Here is a 23,221-nt window from a genome sequence, read left to right on the forward strand (position 1 = left end):
GAGGAAGCGAAGGAGAGAGTTGTCTCAGGAGATTAGAAAGAAAATTATAGACAAGCATGTTAAAGGTAAAGACTGTAAGACCATCTCCAAGCAGCCTGATGTTGCTGTGACTACAGTTGCACGTATTATTCACATGTTTAAGATCCATGGAACTGTAGCCAGCCTCCCTGGACGTGGCCACAGGAGGAAATATGATGACAAATTGAAGAGACGATAATACGAATGGTACCAAAAGAGCCCAGAACAACCTCTAAAGACATTAAAGGTGAACTCCAAGGTCAAGGTACGTCAGTGTCAGATCGCACCATCCGTCGTTGTTTGAGCCAAAATGGACTTCATGGGAGACGACCAAGGAGGACACCGTTGTTGAAAACAAATCCTAAAAAAGCCAGACTGGAATTTGCCAAACTGCATGTTGACAAGCCACAAAGCTTCTGGGAGAATGTCCTATGGACAGACGAGACAAAACTGGGACTGTTTGGCACATCAGCTCTATGTTCACAGACACAAAAATTAAGCACATCAAGAACAGAACAGTGTCCCTACTGTGGAACACGGAGGAGGTTCTGTTATGTTCTGGGGCTGCTTTGCTGCATCTGGCACAGGGTGTCTTAAATCTGTGCAGGGTACAATGAAATCTCAAGACTATCAAGGTGTTCTAGAGAGAAATGTGCTGCCCAGTGTCAGAGAGCTTGGTCTCTGTCGCAGGTCATGGGTGTTGCAACAGGATAATGACCCAAAACACAGCTAAAAACACCCAGGAATGGCTCAGAGGAAAACACTGGACTATTCTGAAGTAGCCTTCTATGAGCCCTGATCTAAATCCTTTTGAACATCTGTGGAAGGAGCTGAAACATGCCATCTGGAGAAGGCACCCTTCAAACCTGAGACAACTGGAGCAGTCTGCTCATGAGGAGTGGACCAGAACACCTGCTGAGAGGTGCACAAGTCTCACTGAGAGTTACACAAATCATTTGATTGCAGTGATCGCCTCAAAAGGTTGTGCAACATAATATTAACTCAAGGGCACCATCATTTTTGTCCAGGTCTGTTTCATGAGTTTATTTTTTTAAATAATAATAATAAATAAAATAAACCACGGTTCAAAAGCAATGTCTGATTTTCATTGGTTAATTTTCATAGAATTTTTATTTATTATTACTTTTGTCACAGATTTCTGTGACCATTGTGGGTTTTTCTTTCATTAACCGAGGGGTACCAAATATTTTGTCCACGTGTGTAGGTGACATTCCTGCTCGCACACAGTTCTCTCCGTCACAGTCTCACTCTGTCATCCCAAGATCCCGAGAGGAAGAGGCAGGAAAGCAGAGGGATAGAGCCGAGGTGTGAGTCATGTCTGAATTCATTAAACTTGAATTATCTGATTTCCTGGGTGTGGTTGCAGGTTAACGTACTGTGTACACATCCTATATACGGAAGACTTACCTATTGGTGCTATCAGTTACAGGATGAACAGGGTTAGTAAGAATGGGATACTATTTATGCCAAAAAATGAGGACACATGCGAAACTGTGGAAACCCCTCAGAAGGGATCTAACATGAATTTGCCTTGAACAAAAATGAGTTATGGGCCCCCTACAGGTCCCTCCTATTCCTCTCTACATTGTGCATGCCTCCTGTCATGATTCAAGGGACACCCCGTTTTAACCTCCTGACATGGAGACATTTCCAATCACCTGATAAAAAGCAAATGTATCGGCTTCAGGTCTGATTGGGCACCCTGGACAGTTTTCCATAAAAGTCGAGAAAACAGTCTCATTAGGTAGAAAACACTAACATTTTTCTATCACTTTCAACATGACACAAGCCTAATTTGCATACAGTAACTTTAATGGACAGGAATGCACAAGTGATTTACTTTGAGTTGTGTGAAGTGATTTGGGGAAAAAGTTTTCCACATTTCGGCACCAATGTTGCTTCAAAGATTTTACAGAGAGCAAACGACACAGTTTGCTGCCAAACTAACTTTCTCATTCATGTTGTTCTACAATTTTACATCTATTACAAACTGAAATGTCCATAAAAGATCAAACTGTTAATAGGAGCTGAAGCTTGTTGCTACCAGCAGATCATTAGTCTTTCCTCTAAGTTTATTAAAATACCTATCAGACAGCAGCAGGACCCATATGAGCACCTCCACAGAGAGAGAGCTGCGCACATTTCCACAGCAGTAATTCATTATTCACTTACAGTAAACAATCCCTCATATGGAGATGGGATCAATCAGGATCCGACAGCAGGTCTGTGTGCTTTTTGGCACCTCAGCAGTTAATTTATTTGTTACCTAGAAGCCATCTTCAGGTTGAGTCCTGAGACACAGCTGTCAGAATATTTTTATTTTCCTGTTGGTATAGATTCTCATCATATGTGGACAGAATTATCAGTGTTTATGAAATCATAAAGAAACTAGGCTATTAGTCATTGTATGTGTTTGATAAGCAGGTATTAGTTTAATTTTGTTTTTTCTTTATTTGTGCATTAAGTATTCTTCATCCCTTGGGGTACTGTCCAATCTCGAAGCGCAAATATTGGGTGTGTACCGTGGCTCTTTCTGTCACTGTGGTGGGTATTTCTGAATGAAGGCTAAAGGAACATTAGTGTGAAAGTGACCTGTGTCTAAATGACAGAATGTGGCTGAATTCAGAATTGTTATGTATCCCATATCTGGAAAGGACTTTAGATGCCAGTGTGTGTTTACTTGTGATGGGGAGGACTACTGAACAGGTCTAATGAAAACAAATGAATTTGGGTGTTTTTATGGGAACTGGATCAAGCATTTCTGAAGTTTGACTCAAAGGTTTTAATAAAAAGTAGGAATATGTCAGCCTGTACTGTTTCAGTTTTGACCATTCTTGATGTCTCTTGTGGAGTGGCCTGATCATCGTACATTTAACCACAACATCCTTTGTTTCTGGAATTTTGAAAATGTCAGCCTCAGCTGCCCAATGTTTCCTGTCTGTATTCTCTTCACGGACTACCTACTAAATGTGAAAAGGCTAAAAATTTAGAAACAGCTCTCTTGGGAGTCTTGGGACATGATGGAAGGCAATGCTAGTTTACTGAAGTACTGTTTTGTTCATATATAGGCCACATTATATTTACCAGGGCATCAAAAACCATTATTACAGTGCTGGAAAATTAATCTCCCACAGTTGTTTTTGACGACTTAGGTTGTGGTAATATGTGGAACAGTAGGTTATTGAACTGAGTAGTGTTTAAAAAACGGTCACCAGTGCTGGGCACTGTTGTTGTAAAGAGTGAAAATGTGCTGTGAATATTCAGAGGATGATTTGTTATCATTCTGGGGACTTCCTGCCATCTAACCACCATCTCTTGTACATACAAAATATTAAAATCTAACAAACAGATTGCTAATCTAATTTGCGAAGCACAGTCTGTCTCCCAATTTTCACCACTCAATGACCTTTTCCCTATGTTTGGGGACAAAATTTGAGCATAATCGAATGCTGTAAACTTTGCTCAACACTTTCTTGCTATTATTATCCTCTCTTTCCTTATTTTACATATTGTACCCTTACTAGTAACACCATAAGAAAATCATAGTGAGAGAAGAGAAGATGACGCAGCATTTTCGTCTGAATTACTTGTTCATTGTTGACATAAGTATTTTTGTTTTCTTTTTGTTTGTTATTTGGCACTGCATGGAGCCAATGAGCCCCATTATTCATGTAAAATATGATAGAGGGGTGTCATCCAGCCTCAGAATGCTACTGGCTTCTTGTCAAATACACAGAACCATCAGAGATTAATTTCAGAGCTGCATGGTGCCTCGATGGTTAGCACCATCGCCTCGCACCTAGCAGGTCCATGGTTCTCGTCTTGGTTAGGACGCCTGGGATCTTTCTGTGTGGAGTTTGCATGTTTCTCTGGGTTCCCCGGCTTCCTCGCACAGCCCAGAAACATGTTTAGGTTAATTGGTGATTCTACATTGTCTGTAGGTGTGAATGTGAATATGCTTGGTTGTCTGTCTCTAAGTGTAGCCCTGTGATAGACTGGTGACCTGTCCAGGGTGTCCCCTGCCCTCACCCTGAGTCAGCTGTACTCCAGCCCCCCACGACCCCAGTGAGGATTAAGCGATGTATAGATAATGGATGGATGGATCTTAATTTTGTTAAAGATATACAGTGAAACAATATATCAAATAAAACACTGTAAAGGTCAACCACACTATATCTACGGTAAGGACTTTGCTGCCATTAACAATTTTTTGACAATCCATAAGAAAAAATTCAAAGGTGAGTCAGTATATTTTTCAAACTTATATAAAGAACTTTATATACTTTTTTTTCAAAATTGTATTGTTTAATTTTATTATTCCTGGCTCAGAGCAGCATTCTGTGAGACACAAAGGTTTCAGCCTCTTTCTCACAATCTCACACCGCTGCCAACACAAATCTCCCTCCTTCATGAAAAATTGCTGTAAGTTGTGCAGAAATGTCAGTCCTGATTTTCAGTTTGTTGCCAACATCTATTGAATGTAGGATTTGTTTCTTTGAGTTTATGAAATTCCTACAGTCATTGCATGGTAGAATGAGCAGTACAAGTGAGACAGAGAGTGGCATTTTTATGGCACGGCACTATTTTAGGCTATGGGGATTCACTGTTTGTTCCCAAATCAGGAGAGGGACACCTATATGTAATTTTATGTACAGATTTCCCAACAACATGAGTTATACATGCAGACACACACACACACACACACATCAGACTTTTGGCTGACTGTATGAGATCACGCTGCAGATCCAAGTCCTCCCTTTTTCAACTCTCCTCACATTCCTACATTCCATCACCGAGAGAGGTGGAAGAGGAATACCAGGGTTGACAGTGAAAGATTGGAGAGTAGTGACAAGGAATTAAGGTAGAGAAAAGAAGGTGAGATGAAAGAGGAGAGGAGTGTTAAAGTTTACAGGGCCACCAGAAGATTACCTTAAAGAAGGAAACAGGTTTTTATACAAATAAATCAAACAAAACATATTTCTATTTTCTGATCTTTCCTTCTCTTTGGAATGTATCCTTATCTGGGAGACTTATGCTACATGTTGTTGGTAATTAGCCTCTTACATAAGCATGAGGTCCTGCCATGGTACACGCGCACAAACACGCAGGCCCCAGTACCAGCTGGTACTGAAAATGATTAGGACGGGCTAGCAGAGGGTAAAAATCTGGAGGAGGTGGGGAGGAGGAAAACTGAGCATGAGAATAGAAAGGGAAAATGCTGAAATAAGACACACAAGTGCTTGGATGAAACTGTTATTTTATGAGTGTGATAAACAAAGATATGAGGAGTGATTATATGTTAATGTTGTTCTATGAGCTCAGTTGTGCTAAATATTTTGGCATGTCTGCGAAACATCAGATTTGAACACAACGGTGGAGCATTGTTCATTATTTGGAACTTGAAGATTCATGTATGGGGAAACAGAATAAAGCACAGAGTGTGTGCCCTTTCCACATTACAGCTTTGCATGTCAGTGATAAGATGTGAGAGAACAAAAGATATAAGATGAGCCAAAGCTCATGATAATACATCAGTGCATGTTAGCCTCACGCAACAACTTTGGTTTACCTACTGCAATAGTATAACTGGCTACCTCTGAACCCCAAAAACCACCAGTGGGTTTGTGCGACATGCTGTCCTATCACTCCAATTACACTATTTATCGGAGAAAGAAACTGTAAAAACATCAAGAATTGTCAGTCCTTTGACGGACTTCGCTGTGGCCAACACTCACATAACAAACATTCTGAGTTTTCAGGTGAAATGCAGACTTTGTTTTCACAGAGCAGAGCGGAATAAGACAAATAAGAGAGACTGAGAGGAAAACAACCATACTGGATCAATATAATAAACGCAGCATGGTTCAAAAACAGAATACAGACGAACAAGTTGTTCAATACATCAAGTATTTCTAGAGCTGATTCCAATTAAATGTATTCATCCATCTATTATCAATACACCGCTTAATCCTCACTGGGGTCGCTGGGTGGCTGCTGACTGAGGGTGAAGGCAGGGGACACCTGAACAGGTAATCAGTCCACTGCAAGGCAACACTGAGAGACAACCAAGCACACTCACATTCACACCTACAGACAATTTAGAACCACCAATTAACCTCAGCATGTATTTGGACTATAGGAGAAAGCCAAAGAGCCCAGAGAGAACCCATGTTGCACAGGGAGTACATGCAAACTCCACACAGAAAGATCCCAGGCTTGGGACATGACCTGGTGATCTTCTGGCTGTGACAGCGCAGCGCTGACAACTGAGCCACCAATTCAGTTCATCCATCCATCCATTATCTATACACCGCTTAATCCTCACGAGGGTCGCGGGGGGGTTGGAGTCTATCCCAGCCGACTTAGGGCGAAGGCAGGGGACACCCTGGACAGGTCGCCAGTCTATCGCAGGGCCACACTTAGAGACAGACAACCAAGCACACTCACATTCACACCTACGGACAATTTAGAATCACCAATTAACCTCAACATGTTTTTGGACTGTAGGAGAAAGCCAAAGAGCCCAGAGAGAACCCACGTTGCACAGGGAGTACATGCAAACTCCACACAGAAAGATCCCAGGCTTGGGACATGAACTGGGGATCTGCTGGCTGTGATGCCACAGTGCTAACCACTGAGCCACCAATTTAGTTCATTTCAATTTTATTTGTATGGTGCAGTTTACAACAGATGTCATCACATAGCGCTGAACATAGTTAAGTATAGACCCAGAGAACCCAAAAATCCAAAGTTACCTTTGGACTCCCTTTGAGCAAGTGGTTGCAATCGTAGGAAGGAACCAACAACAAAAACTTGAGACAGAACCAGGCTCACCAGTTGGGTGAGAGTGTGGATGAGGGGATGGAGAAAACAGGATAGCAAGAACCCAAGAACCCAGAGTTGCTCCTGATGCCAGGCAGGCACCTTGAATGGCAGGCACACTATCCACTGGTGTGTGTGAATGGGGGATGAGAAACACACTGTGAAGTGGTTTGAGAAAGGTGCTATGGGGTCTTCGTTTTGGCTGCAGGTTCTTGGTCAGTTTGACATTGTTCAGTACTTTGTACTACTTGTTTCCAGAGCTCTTCATAGCAGGTTTCATCTTCATTTGTAAGATTTTCATTAAAAAAAACATGCTTTTTTTTTTTTTACTGTCTTTACACTTTTCTATGACAACAAGACTAACATTGCTACAAAATCAGAGTGAATATTTTCTGATAGGTCAGAACTTCTTGGTGTTAAAACATATCTGTTGGGGGAAACAACTGGGCAGAACTGGTTCCACAAAAAGTTCTGCAAAAGAAACCGTTGCTACTGGATCCAAGTCTAGTTCTATGAGTTTATGCACAGTTTAGGGCTTTGTTAGGGTTTGTGTGGGGTGGCAGTGTGGCCTCCCTCTGCCTGACAGATATCTGATTTTGAGTGGAATTAAAGATATCTTAAACAAGCATTGTGAAAATTAAACTGTAGACATTTAAAACTGGAATTACAATTAATCACGATTCGTATGCACAATTCACATTGCAAATATTTGCATATCAATGGTACACAGTCATCTCCAATGAGAAACCTCATACACACCAATAATAGAAGTGACATCATTCTTCAAGGATAAATGACACTGTGGGTGTCTAAAGACGTGAATTGCGGTACAGTGTAGTTATTAAATGTTAAAACGGCTTGCCATGAGTTTGTCAATTTATTGGCCTTTGTCAAATTCTGCTTGGGAAGTAAAAAAGGCTTCGACAGGCTCTGGTCCATGAGCGCGTCCAGCGACAGCAGCAGCAGCAGCAGCATCGCAGGCCTGTGCTGCGGTCCGTCCCGCCTCCTCCGCCCCGTCCTCCAGTGGCGTCAGGAGCAGGGCGAGCAGGGGGAGGAGGGAGGAGAGGGAGGAAGGGGAGGACGGCTCGCTGGCACCTCACATCCCAGACTGGATTTACCGGACTCCACCTGTCGCGAGCGCTGAGCTCCGTTTCTGTTTGTGGATGTCGTGAGCGATTGACAGCAGCGCGCGCTGACACAGGACGGCACGAGCTCTGGCAAGAGGAGCCGCTCACGAGCTGCAGCATCAGCTCCAGTCCTCCGCGAGACATCCGCTCACCGAGCCCGGAGAAGGACGCACAGCAGCCGGCGCATGCTTTTATCCGCAGTGCCTCAGCCACGCAGCCAGCCGGGGAGCAGAATGTCAAGACAGCAGCAGCAGCAGCAGCAACAGCAGCACCGGACGCCGTTAAAACTCACCGACAACGTGGTGGAGGTCAAGAGCAAAGTGAGTGGTGCTTTAATGGGGGGTTTCACTGATGGTTTGAGCGCTGATGAGAGGACGCGGGGGTCTGCTTTCAGCGACGTAACCTTCTGTTGTCGTTCTGCTAAGATTCGTGATGTCGCCCTGAAACAACCCGTACGTGTTACCGCCGGACACGGGAGGTTCCGGTAGAAATGATTAGTGGAAATCAAACTGGGGGGGCAGCTGACAAGCGGCCTGGCTGCTCCTGCTGCAGACAGGCTGCCGGAGCCGAGCCTGTTGTCCTCCACCTAATTCCGCATTTCTTCCGTCGTTCCTCGTCAGTGCCAAAGCAGCGACCGAGCTAGTCAGCCTCAGTCATCTCGTCCTCTCTTTTCATGTCATTCTTTCTTTGTCTGTCGCTTCAGTTTCGTCCTTCTACTTGGCTGCTGCTGTTGTTGGCTGTTACCTGCTCTGTTACTGACTGTATGTATTTATGGCACATATGCAGGCTATGGTGCTGGCATGTTAGCACCAGGCTACAGTAAATGTTAAGGTTAGGCGATGGACTTTTGTGTATGTACACAGCTATTATGCCAAAGTAGCTTACAGGTTTAGGTAATGATTGTTTTTTTGAACGCTTCCATGGTTGTATTTTCCACTTGTTGTCTAAATGAGGGCATAGCACCTGTAAAACATACCAATATACTGAAATGCATTCAGTTTAATATTTAATTTTTTATATAATACACAGAAAATCTATACTGTGAGTCTTTATTTTAATCTATTTTCACCTGTGTAGTAGCTACATACATACATACATACATACATACATACATACATACATACATACATAATTACCACTTGATTGCTGTGGCTTGGATTAAGTCGACATCAAATGCAGGCATTGTGTCCATGGACTTTATATCCTCTGGGTAATAAGTAAGTATTAAACAAGTATTAAAATACTTATTAGAGCTTAGTGGTCAGACATATTATTCACTCTGACTAAGCCTACTGTAACTTTTAAGTCAAATATGTCAGTAAATTTTCTATTACTTACCAGAAGTCTACTGATATGATTTTATTTAGGGGAAGATACTGAGATGTTGAACTGATATACATTTGCCGAAAAATGTAAAATCCTAGTGTTAAAATTTAGAATATCACAAACACCAAAACACATCTTTCTTAAACTGCCCTTGTTTATTCATGTTTTTTTATATGTTTAACTAAAATAGAACTTTTCAGCGTGTTGTGGGCCGGACACTGCTTGTGACCACAGAGTGACTACAGATAAGAGAGAAGACTGCATTAGAGTCAAGACCAGCACAGTTTTAAATTAATTTTTCTTAAAAAAAAAAAGTGTATTGGTTAAAAATAAACAGTAACACTGATAATGCTGAATATTGGACCTGATCATAATATTGGACCCGGGCTAATAATTGTTCAAGCCCCGCTACTCACTGCTGTTTATCAGTAACTGTTGGAAGAGCTGTAACATTAGGGGAGAAAATAGCCTGTGTGGAGATATGCAGAACTGGTAAGAATCTTTCTGCCTCCTGACACACACTTGCTCTGGTCTAAACAGGTCAGACAAAAGTAATAAAGGCCTGTGTTTACTTTGTCCTACAACTGTAGCACTGTCCTGCTGTTCTTATTAATTTTATGGCACTTTTCACTGATGTCATTCAGATTGTCACCTTAGGCTGACACAGTGTGCATTTGAGGGCAAAATTTTCAGCATTAGGGTTAGGGTGAGGGTTGTTGTTTGGGTAACCATTTTTAAGTTTGTCTCTCTTAACCCCAGTGTATCTCTCACTCATCTTTTCTTGCCTGCAAAGTAAATCACATGATTGTTTTGGTTCTTTATCAGGAACAATATTGGCCCGAGAAACCACCAATATTAGTGTTTAGTGAATCTGGACTTTCAAATATAAAGTGAATGACAAGACATTGTGCAGGATTTATTTGCACACACCAAAAAATCCATTTGACATAGGGCTGCATGATATATTGCTACAGCACTGACATTACAGTGTTTCTTTATTTACAAGACAGTTTGTTGATATGCAGGCTCCACATGTGCACAGCAAAATGAGCAAGCAACAGGACAGAAACACTGAAATGTAAGATGTGGTTGCATAAAAGAAACATCAGTTGTTGGACAAAACAATTCATGAAATATTAATCCCCATAATGATTTTGGCCTCTGGCAATTAAATGAACATGGTTGAGTGTGAAATCGACATTTTAAATGCCCCACTCATAGAAAACAGCCTGTATTGATAAAATCACTTGTTTAACTTGGGTAAATATGACACAGGAATGTCTTATTACAAGTTTAAGTAACTTTTGGGCGCATATGTGTCTAAGCTGCTGCGCTGCATTAACTGACTGGGGAGACTACAGATTTCTCTGTGCACAGCCACCTAGGAAGCTTCTAACAAAGGTCAATTGTAGTGTCTATTGATAAGTAAATGTTCAGCAAGTGAGAGGTTTTGGGAACAATTTAATTTATATTATGCCTCTGGGAGATGCTCTGAATCCAGGTGAGGTGATTTTAAGTCCACAGAAATGATGATGTTGGCCAAACACAGGTACTCTGTAGGAGTGTTTTGCCGTTGTTGTGCACTACACCAGGCAACGTGACTAATTTGACTATTTAAATCAGTACCACAAAGCTCCCTGTTATGAGTGCAAAGCCAGATCTGAATGCCGTCCAAAGTAAAAAAAAAAAAATTGTTCTGGAAGTCTTTGCTAGATTTATACCATATTAATAAGGCTCCAATTAGTTCACATTCAGAAAAAGTGTTCACAGTAAAATGTAATTCTTCAGCTTTTAAATAATGTTGTAGTTATTGTTTAAAATGACCTAGAATGATTAATTACATTTTTTCAGTCATCTGAGGAAAATTCCTGTATTTTTTCATATCGCAATATATATATCTGAAAAACAAAACATCACTGTTAGTTTTTTGCAAAGTTCTTAACTGAAATAATTATTACTGTAACATGTCTGTGAAGATTCTCAGTCATTCAGGTCATGGTTATTCTGGTAGATTAATCGTAGCAACTGGACTTGCTTGAGTTCCTTGAAGACGTTTCACCTCTTCATCAGTTCTGACTGACTAGTTGGGAGTTCCAGATACTTATATCCTAAAGGAGTCATTACAACAGTGTACAGATTTTGGCCAGGGAGGACAGATGGTTTGACAGAGGGGTGAAAGAAGCCATCATGTCAAACTGGAAAGACCATCCCTCAACAGAGGTGGAGGTCTGAGGTATCACCTCTCACCTGTTTATAATTCAGTCCTAAGATCTCTCCTCAGGAAGATGAAACTGCATTCACACCTAGCCACAAAAGACCCGAAGGAACCCCTTTGTGGCAGGGGGAGCATTAACGACCCAATGTAACGAGGGGGAGGCGCAACAAACCCCCAATTGAAACTAGGGCTGGACCCGAATAGCCGAATAGCCGACTATTCGTTCACTGTGCTGGAATCGAGATATCAATTTTGATCTATTCCCCCCTGCCGCGAAAACGCTGCCGTGACCACTAACCTAAACACCTAAACTGGTCTTAGTATCCAAATGCTGCCTGTGTGTCCCGCCCTACTTCTAGCCTGTTGGAACAAACTGCACCCCTAAATATTTGGGATATTCATCATTAATTGGAGCCAAATATCCGGAGAACAGAAATTGCTATTCGGACCAGTCCTAATTGAAACCGAAACTCAGGTGTTAATGGCTCTCTAGGATACAAGTATCTGGAACTCCCAACTACTCAGTCAGAACTGATGAAGCCTCTTGGATGAGAGGTGAAACGTCTTCAGGGAACTCAAGCAAGTCCAGTTGCTATGATTAATCTACCAGAATCTTACTGTAACAGTTTGAGCAGTCAAATGCTGGATACTGACTAAAAGAAAAGACTTGTTTTATTCACAACCATAAAATCAAATCAAATATGTCCATTTAGACGATGCAACATATTCTTAATTTAATTGAATAACTATTAAGGCCAGCAGTGCAATTTCATCTCCGCACAAAGTGACACTTATTTTCTCTCTCTTTGTCAACACTGAGGGGCCAGAGCCATCTTGTTTGAAAAAACTCTAATGGAATTATCACTGGACAAAAGCGACCGGAGGCTTAGTATTTACACCAAGTGTGAGCTTCACATGGCAGCCTATCGACTGGCCAGTACAGTGTAAGCAGGGAAGTGGCAGATTGTGGCTGCACAGGATGACCAGTAAAACTCAGACTAAGTTAGTACATCATGCATGTTTAATAAAATTAGCACAGTGTCTGCCCAGCTTTTAAGGCTATCCCTGTTAGCATGCTATAGCTGATTGACAAGAACTGGTGCACTGCTAAAATGTTGCAGGTGGAAATCACACTCTTTTTTTTCCAGGAGTGGAAATATATAAATACAAATTTATTTCTGAGAGTGATTGTTTTGCTCACAGGGTGGGCCGAACCAAGGAAAGTTCATACTGAAATATGCATGAAATTTGCACACCAAACAGTTGGGGCTAAATATACATATACCAGCACCATACCACACCCATACCAGAGTGTGTACTTGTATTCACAGTCTTATCAGTTTCAGTTTTCTCTCACTTGTGCTTTGAATGTAGACCCAAAACCACCTTAATCCAGCACACAGTTTGTTGTATACAGAAGACGAAAGTACACCGCAATGTTGCTTAGATGTCACATGTGGACAACTAGAGTATTTCAACTTACAGGCAATAAAAAACAAATATGGTATAACACCTATATTGAAAACCAGCCCCAATATAGAAACTCCCTGTAATGAAAATGAATACTTCTGAGATAACTGGCACAGACGTTAGAGAAGTTTTTTTTAAATTAATTTTGGACCTATGGACAGTGTATAGCTGCATGTCAGCATCATGGCATCACATGAAAAAGAATTGCCAGAAGAATTGAAAAATCTGATTGGAACACTTCAGTGATGGACAAGGATACAGGACAGAGACAGGGACAGAGCCTTTTCTGCTGCTCCCACCCTCTGGAACTCCCTTCCACCTCCCATCCAACACTGTTCTGGCCTCCACACATTCAAGTTCCTTTTAAAAACTCACCTTTTCAAGATCGCTTTTAATGTTTAACTGTTCTGCTTTTTTTTTTTTTTTTACCTGCCTTCTATGCCTGGCTTTTTATCTGCTTTTTATTCAACTTGTTTTGTTCCTGTTTTTATCTTGTACCCTGTTAAGCAACTTTGAGTATCTTAAAAAGCGCTACACAAAATAAATGTATCATTAGTATTATAATTATTAGGAAGATTGGTGACTGACTAAAAATCAGTGGAAACACAGTTGCAGTAATAATCAGGAGTACCACAAATCAAAGCCACATAGGTGATGTGGCACAGGGGCTATCAAAGGAAATCAGAGGTTCTGGGACAATTCAGACAAAGTGAAGACCAGGGCATAGCATCGAGTTATACAGACGCTGTCCAATGGAAAGAAAACTTCATGCTTTTTGCCAACAAACTGCAGGAACCATAACATACAAATTTATTCGACAGGTAGTCCAATAAATGTGTTAAGCACTGTATGTACATATATGTACAGTCCTGTGTGACTTCAGACCAACTTCAAGAAGCAGGTTTCCAACTGTCCTTGCTGAACAAGTCACATTTCTTGACAGTACCCACTCATTTCTAAGGTCCCTGGAGGTCTGATGATGATTCCTGACACAGGAACAGATGAGTGCACGGTCATCTCATGGGGTAGAAAGATGTCTCCTGCCGCCACCAGCTAGCAGTTTGCTTGTACCATGTTGGGCTTGTTTTGTCTTGGTGTGATGAACGCCTGTCTTGGAGATATTCAATTTTTTCGCTACCTGTCTCTCCCTTACGCCAATTTCCAGCAGTGCCAAGATGACTGCCTTTGTGGCTTCACATAATTCTTTTGTTTTAGGCATTATGTGAGACCTGACAACTTCTGAGTTGTGCTACAGCTTGAATGTAAGCAGGAAACCCCTCTAGGCCTTTGCATGTGCAGTGCTGCTTATGACATGACATGGCCTCTTATATACCCTGGGAATACAATTAAGCTAAAGCATGTCAAATAGGACATAAAGTATTATGTAATCAGCTGCATTTTTTTTGTCATGTTCATGGTGCTCTTCATGTAATAGACCTTTAGTTGTACCAGGCATTAAAATGAACAAGAAACTGAAGAAAACAAAGATGGTCTAATAATGTTTTCCATGACTGTACAGATATATACATACATATAGACACACACACACACAAACTGCTGGAAGCAAGAAATTAAATATTTGAAACATGAAAGCAGTTTTGTGATTTTGGAGACATCTGTGTATACACAGTCACAAGAAATACTCAAGCAAGCAGTCATAGGTATGACAGGATTTACTGTATAATGTGAGGTTAGTCGGAGTATCGCTGGGAGGGACATGCGTAGTGGTGCTGGCAGAGGTTGAGTATGAGTGGGAGGAGCTGGGTGGAGGAAGACAGGGAGAGCTGGGCAGAGAGCATGGCTGCCTGGTTACGTAGTGCTGGTGGTGTGGGATGCAGAGCTGGACAGACTGGCTTGGTAGCCTGTCGGGGAGCTTGGTCGAAGCTGGGAGGTTACAAACGACGGACCTGAAACACAAAAACACACAAAGATTACTCAGTACATCAAACAACAAGAGAACACCTAACTGAGTTAAAGGTTGGCTGTTGCACTCTGTTGGTGAACTGAACAATCTTGCAGAGAATGTAGAGCAGAGCTGGCGTATACATGCAGCAGTATCTGGATAGGTGGATAAGCCTTAGGTGTGCAAATGGGTTGGCACCAGGAACGTGATGGAGTGCCACACCTAGAAACTCACACCATCTTAATTCCTGCTCATGTAGATCACATGTTTTTAGACATTGTTGCTGTGATTTATTGCAAGCCCTCTACCAAGAGCCGTGTGAAATGCACCTGCCATATATACCTTAAATAGGGCTGTGTATCTGTTCCAAAACAACAAGGAGTCCAACAATGGATCAGCGATAAAGCATGTAAAATTGTTAGACACTGAGAGCGCACACTGGGTCCTGTAAACTGTTGACTGTACATGAACACACATGTAATACCTGTCCTGCCAGTTCCAGAGAACAATAGAAATTTCAACACTTGAAGGGACAAACCAGCATATGTCTCCTTCAGACTGCTAACAGTGGCTAAAGAAAGACATCTTTTAGATTGGCAAAGATGGGCTGAGAATGATTCTAACTTGACCACAGTTCATAAGGTCAGATGTGGGGGTAGTGGCAGCCCTGTAGGCTGACCCTGTGCTTTGACCCTGCTTTCTAACAAGCTGGGGTCTTGTTGTAATCTTAAATGAATATCTTATCTTTTCTTTCCACGTGTATCTTGATGTGTCAGTGCATGCTTGGCTATCAGCCTGCTAGTAAGTGTAGGGAGTAGCTATTAATACGTGACATCTATTATTATGACATCTTGTTGCCAGTACCACTCCCTTCATCACCCCAGTCTCCTCTTTATGTGCTCAGGCTTGGTATTTAGTATTTTAGTATGCAGAACCTTTACCACCAAATCTAACTGTTTAACCATTTGATACAAAATGGCTAGTTCACTGATTTAGTTAACTGCTGACCTCAGCACAGGAGGACTGCAGGAACCCTGGATGAGCCAAAATATAAGTGACTTCATCCTCGGCTTAGCACCACCCAAGACGATTGTTAATAATTGAAAGAAATAGTACATAAACTTGAACTGTTCACTCTATGGATATCCATTTATCTTTCTAGAATTGGGTACTGACTGTAGAAAAAGTTACTCCTTTTCAGTTTTTAAGATGCCTCTGTTCACTGAACGGTAAAGTCCCCAATACAACGGAGTCCTGACTGTTTATTTTTTTGGCCTTTGTGCCTTTATTTGATAGGTCAGTGAGAGAGAGACAGGAAACTGGGGGAGAAGAGTAGGGGGAGGACATGTGGGAAAGGGTCATGATTCAAACCCATGACCTCCACATCGGGACTGTAGCCCTGTATATGGGACGCCAGCTCAACCAGGTGAGCTATAGCGGTGCCCCCTTAGTTATAATTTTTAATGGCCTGTTTTTTTAAATTGGGATCAGGAGAGTAAAGGTTTGATGTGAATTTAACAACTTTAGCCTATTTATCAGGTTAGACAAGTAATCATTTGTTAACACAACAGTGAAAAACATACACATATACACAACTGCATGAGCACTATTGCCCTCGTAGTGCAGAGGTTGCCTGGCCTTTCCTCACAAACACAAATTTTGGGATGCACGCAGACTTGGTGAGGTAACAAAATTGACATTACATGGATTCTTGCAACTCACAGATGTGGAAACTAGAAGATTGATCCTATTGGACAAAGAGTCATAAGTGGTTTTAGACCGCAAAGCCCATTTTACAAGGGCAACCACTGGTCCCTGCTGTTCTCAGCCTCCACCAGGGGAGGTCTGTGGGCACAGACAGAGGAAAGAGGCTGTTTTGATTCTTACTTATAATAATAAAAATATTCTTACAGCTCTAATGCTGCTGGCCAAATAGTCTTACTGTATGAATGTGTCATCTGTGTGTGATATTTGTCTGATGTGTGGAAGACATCAGCCAGCACTGTGCCTCGCAGCTAGAAGGTCCCCGGTTCATGCCCCAGTTGGGAGTGCATGGAGACTGCATGTTCTCCCCGTGCAGCGTGGGTTCTCTCCGGGTTCTCCGGCTTCCTCCCACATTCAAAAAACATGTTGAGGTTAATTGGTGACTGTAAGTTATCTATAGTCCCCCTGCGACCCTAGTGAGGATTAAGTGGTGTATAGATAATGGATGGATGGATGTGTAAAGCTCTTTATATAAAATTTTTAAATAATATTTACAGATTGTAACATATAAAAATATACAATTTTTTAGTTTTCAAGTCATTTTAATTTCAAGGTGAGCTGAGTGGGGAAAAAAACATATTTTGGCACAGAAGTTTACCTTTGGATTGTTAAAAAAAATGTAGATGGGACCACTGGAGATTACACGTTTCTCTCCTTTGCTCTGCTCTGTGTGTGCGTGTGCATTTGCGTGTGTGTGTGTGTGTGTGTGTGTGTGTTTTCCTGTGTCTTCCCAACAAGTTAATTTAATTTCAAACAAACCTAAACGTGCGATGGAAGCAGAGCAGTAAATATAGGCAAACATTAAATTCCAATTTGCTCCTCTTTGTGAAGTATCTGAGCGGGAAACAAATTGATGTGTGTGTTCACTTCCTTCTACAGTTTGAGGCAGAATACCGTCGCTTTGCTCTGAAGAGAAATGGCCCAGGTGGATTCCAGGAGTTCTACCGCCTCCTCCAAACCATCCATCGCATCCCTGGTGTCGACGTCCTGCTGGGATACGCAGACGTCCACGGAGACCTCCTTCCAATCAACAACGATGACAACTTCCACAAAGCTGTCTCGTCAGCTAATCCGCTACTCCGCATCATTATAACCAAAAAAGGTAAGAACAAAAAGACAACTGAGATTAGAAAGTTGGAGACTAAAAGATGGGAGACCTGTCTGAATCCCTACACCTAATTCTCTCAACCAGTCAGAAGACAGACTTTTCTCAGTGCTAGATACCTGTTGGCTGTCCCTCCTTGCTTTCAGCCATTGTCAGCTGTGTGTGGGTGACAGGGTCTGTGCAGAGCTGCAGGGAAGGTCATGGTTCTCCACATCATACATTTTTATTCTTTATATATAACACAGCCTGATGATTCTCTGCCTGCCTGTTTCTTTTCTTCTACTGTTTTCAAGCAGTCCTCCTGTGTAGGCTTGCTTTTTATCTGGGACATGTCTACTTCATCTGAGAACACAGTTAGATATTAAAAACCCATTCCTTCAGAATTTGCCAAATGGGGGGCCGGAGAAGGAGTATAATGGCTCTCAGTGTTTTCTGATGATGTGAAACAGCCAATAAGATAGAGCTGTGGGCGGGACATTGCTTGAAACCACAGAGTGACTACACAGGAAGGGCCAAGGTAGCACGTTGCCTTTATTGCAATACCAGATCAGTAAAAATAACGCTACCAATAATTTTTTAAAAAGCCAAATATCGGCTTCAATAATCAGACACATATTTAAAGCACTACTTTCTGCGTGGTCTGAGGGGGTCACATCATTAGACTTCATGCTAGACAATACAGTGGGAAGTATATGTAATTGTGCAGTCACACCAGAACCAGGTTTGGAGTTGGTGATGACTCCAAATGATAATTCACTGCATCATTCAAGAACGATAAACCTCTAAACATTTTTTATAGGGTTCTTTTGCACATGAGCGATGTTTCTCTTCATGTCTTCTATTCCATATCCATCCATCTAGCTTACCATCTCTCCCCATAGTTAGTTCTTTCACCAGGGATTATGCGACTGATTGTTTTATACTACATTGCAGCATTGTTGTTTCCCAGTGCGCATTTTCTTGCTGTGCCCCTGTATCTTGCATAATTCATGATGTAATGGTGTTAATCTGCTGCTTAGCGTGCTTCTATTGTTGAGAATCACAGACAGCTGTTTAATCAGGTTAACTTGGTGGTCTCAGAGACAGAAGGAAGAGAGCAAGGAAAACAAGATTTTTCAAGGCCTTTCAGTGAAAATCTAAGTTTTGACCTTGTTAACATGTCCATATAGTGTTTTGTTTATATGACAGAAGACACATTATGAGCAAATGAAGCAGTTAATGCCAATGCTGATGATTTGAAATGTTTGGATGGATTAAGACTTAAAGAGTTTAATAAGCGTGAGAAACCAATTCTGTAAACTTGCAGGATGCGACTTTCTGTGTCATTGTTCTACAGAATTGTTTTCTGGTTCCTCCATGTACACCTGAATTACTCCAGTATTGCATGTTGCCATTTGTGTAGCACAGAGTAGTTTCACAGTGTCGGAGCAGAGCTGTAGGTGAGCTGGTGAGTTCAAGCTACTGTGAGTGGAGGGTGAGTAGAGAGGGAGGCAGGGACTACATAGATCCGAGCCATTTTATGGCATGAAGGGATTATTTTCATGGAAAACAATATATACATATGTGCCTTAGAACAGCAGAGATGAGTACTTTTTTGTCCTAACATCATGTTTAGCAGGCTTCCATTTCTGTAATTTATGCTAAAAGCTCAACAAACAAAACTTGGAAGAATGTTTCAGAAGTCCATCAAATCCTACAATCTTTTACACACACATGCTCACACACACACACACACACACACACACACACACACACACATTGCATTTGGAATAGTGGCGTAATTTCATCTCCATTGTGTTTTACCTCATTAGTAAGGATTACACCATGAGTTAGCCAACTAAAAATCTACTTACTGAATCACTTTATCTTTGATCCCTGAAGTGTAATCCTGCTTATACACCAGACCCTGTAAATGGAGAGACTCATACAGCTAGAGTAGCAGATTCTTGAGAGGTTTATGCTACAAGAACAGATTGCTATAGTGATGATGGCTAAGTTTTTGTTGTTTTTTTTAGATTTCTGAGGTTTTTCATTGTAGTTTTTGCAACACTGCAGTGGGTTTGTTCTAATGTATATTACAAGTATTTTTTATATTACAATTACAACTTTAGAGTGTGTCGTACACATGTCGTACTACGAGGATGTAAGAGCTTCCTGACTGCTGCACGTCACTAAACTCTGTGGTAAAGAGGAGTTAGTTTTTTGTAAACAGCAGAGTTTCCATCTTTTCTTTTGTGCACTTCCCTGTCTTTGTCCTTAAATTTCTGTTACTTTTGTCATTCAGCATGCCCTTTACTCTGGGTTGTGTTTGTGTGTGCACGTGTCTGTATTTGTGTGTATGTGTCTGTGTGTGGCAGAGACAGAGAGGGAGAGAGTAACAGCAGCCCATCTGGTGTTGTAAGCCATTAGCTGCTGAGTGGGATTATCTTTCTCTAAAAGACTTCATCAATCATATCAGCTCCACTCAGTGCTATCACTCTGTGAGCTTGTGTGTGTGTGTGTGTGTTGTTGATGTGCACAATGTAGAAAGGTCGGAAAGGATTACGTAGAGGAAGCTGGTGTCTAATATCTGAATTACACCCATCTGCATCAGTACTGCAGTCGTAGCCATGGTAACAGGTCTGCATGATAGTGATAGTTTGAGTAACAGTTTCCTCCTGTGCTGAAAGAAAACCATGTTAAAAAGTAACTACTATGAAAACAATGTACAAATAGAATATTTAAAAACATATAGATTTAAGGGTCATTACAAATCACCTCACCTGACCCCCCAAATTCATGTCATGGATTTTCTTAAAACACCCATGTGAAGATGTTTGTTTAGCTTTGCTCCAGATCTTTTTTAGATGTTTAGAAGTTTGCCCACACAGCTAAATGAGATCATTTTGCAATTCCTTCTACACCTCACCAATCACTTATTTAACTCTGGATTTGGTTGATTTTATTTTTTTGTGAGGTTCCATGAAACCTTAAGTATAATTTGCACCAAAACCTTCGTTGCTGAATGTTTTACAGTGATCAAATTAATAACAGTAAATATTTTTCAACCCATAGGCAGAATGTTTCAAAATGTAATATCTACGCTAGTGTTCACTTTCTTGCAACCAAACTTTGATCTTGTGCAGTATTAATATAGCTGTGTCATATTTAGACCGTTTATGGCAGTGCATACTTAAACTGACTGCAACATTCTTTGCTAAAGATGTGGAAGCTTCAGAGCTGAAAATCACACTGTTTAAGGTATTTTGACTCTCCATCTTTCCCAAGGATTATATTAAATTTCTATATTTTAAAAAAAGGTTGTTAGGTGCGCCGCTATAGCTCACCTGGTTGAGCTGGCGTCCCATGTGCAGGGCTACAGTCCCAATGTGGAGGTCATGGGTTCGAATCCCGCTCATGGCCCTTTCCCACATGTCCTCCCCCTACTCTTCTCCCCCACAGTCCTGTCTCTCTCTCTCTGACATATCAAATAAAGGCCAAAAAAATAACTTAAAATAAATAAATAAATGGTTGTTAGGTGAGTTGCCATTGAGAAAATCTTGAATAATTAAGACTATTACAGACTTTTTTCTTATATAAATGACAAAATGTATGGACTATGGAAGATCATATGCTGTGGTGTACCTAAACACTGTACTGACCATGTCTTGTTCAAATAATTCCTAACAAAATAATTAAGCGGGAACAGTGTTTTTAATCATTATAGGTGTGCTTGAGGAAAGATCTATGACCTTTGTGATGTTGACAACAGAGAAGCTGGAATACCTTTACCCCAAATCTTGGTTGTGTGCAAGTGTGTTTTTGTTAGAGGAGAATTATAAGCGCACTGAGAGAGAGAGGGAGATTAAGAGAGAACAGGCAGAGTGAAATGAGTTAATGAATTTGTGGGGTATCTTCTTTGTGCCAGAGAGTGCCACAGAAATGACTTTACAAAACTTACCCCAAAACATGTACATAAACAAATAACCACACAGACAACTGCCACAGTTGCTGGCATGTTTGTGTCTATAAATGTTGTGAGTGTTAATATAGTTTCAGCTGTGTTGGGCAAACCTCCTCCAGCCTTCTGATAGTCTCTGTGTATGGATGGAGAGCTGGCGAGATGGCTGAAAATAATTGAACATGAAGCAGAGATAGAAGAGAAGGGGGGGGAAAAGATGACGGGAATCAGAGAAGTGGTGAGGAAGAGATTTCTCTCTGCATTTCATTTTCTCTGTCTTCTGTCTTGAAACCATGCCATCACAGTGTTTCTTCTGATGAGCTGAAAAGAGACAAATTGGAATGAATTCACACAGTAGGATTTGTGACATAAGGAAGACTCACTCGGAACCAGGTTTTGAGTGGTGTTCCAAGTCCACAGCATGGTCTGCATTACTGGACAGAATTATCAGCTGAAATTCCCTCATTAAAATATGTCACTCTAGATACTTTGTAATATGCAGCTGTAATTATCAACAATGTATTTGTAAAACTGGAGTGTTAGGCAAACATTGACGTAAGGGACTGTTTCCTAATTGCATGTGTTGTATGTGAAACCAAACTTTGGTGGTTTGGGTTGGTGGTACAGTGAGCAGCGCTGTCACCTCACAGATGCAGTCGTCCTCAATTGTATTCATACCCTCCCATTAAAGAATGAAGAAAAAAAAAAAACAGCTGTCACTGAAATAAGTTGAAATTGACAAATAATAATACTTTTTTTTTTTTTGTATAATCATGGCATTGCTTTTGAATTGTGGTTTTAAAAAAGCAACAAAAAAAGACACGCAAACAAGCATGATGGAACCCGTAAAGCGCCCAGAGCAACACAGAGGTTTCAGAGGAATCAGCTGCTGCAACTCACAGGGCAGAAGATAAGCTGTCTGCAACGTAACACACAATGTCACAATGTGGGAAGAAAAATAGTGCCATACACATATGCACTCAGAGACAAACCTGCTAAACTTCAGGCACACTGTGCAACCAATAAAAATTATTTAACTGCATTTGAGCAAAAAGTCTGTCAAATACAATGAAATCCTATTTTTTGCTAAACAAACATAAACTTTCACATATATCTTCCTTTGGAAGACACTCCCTCACCATGTCATCAGGCTTTCATACTGAGCATCTTTTCCTAGTGTCAGCTGTACTCTTTTAAAATAAAATTATATATATTCTCACAATCCAACCAGCAATCTGAGAGGATAAAGCATTTACACAGACTGCAGAAAGTACTTGATCGATCCTGCACAATGATAGAAGTAATTGTGTAGCTCAGTCCAGCAGTGCTGAATGTTTACCAAAATTGGTGAAATTCTGTCGGGATTTTGATTGACTATTTTGTGCCCTTGTAGACCTGTTTCTAAACACGGCCTGAACATATGTACCAAGATTTAGAATGACTGGACAAATGGTCGAGGAGTTATGGTTTGAATCCTGAATAATAATGATGATAATAATAATAATAATAA

The 23,221-nt window shown here is 41.1% G+C and overlaps 1 protein-coding gene across 2 annotated transcripts in view; it reads left to right on the forward strand.

Annotated features, from left to right (window-relative positions):
- Nucleotides 1–7,965: 7,965 nt before the first annotated feature.
- Nucleotides 7,966–23,221, forward strand: part of pard6a (par-6 family cell polarity regulator alpha) — a 33,239-nt gene continuing 17,983 nt past the window's right edge. For both annotated transcript variants that reach the window (XM_008293073.1, XM_008293074.1), the window contains exons 1-2: nt 7,966–8,308; nt 17,546–17,768. In XM_008293073.1, the coding sequence (XP_008291295.1) occupies nt 8,174–8,308; nt 17,546–17,768 (358 nt within the window). In that variant the 5' untranslated portion in view covers nt 7,966–8,173. The remainder of the gene's footprint in view (nt 8,309–17,545; nt 17,769–23,221) is intronic.

The sequence above is a fragment of the Stegastes partitus genome, unplaced genomic scaffold (genome assembly GCF_000690725.1).
Source record: "Stegastes partitus isolate 25-593 unplaced genomic scaffold, Stegastes_partitus-1.0.2 Scaffold856, whole genome shotgun sequence".
Lineage (NCBI taxonomy): Eukaryota > Metazoa > Chordata > Actinopteri > Pomacentridae > Stegastes > Stegastes partitus.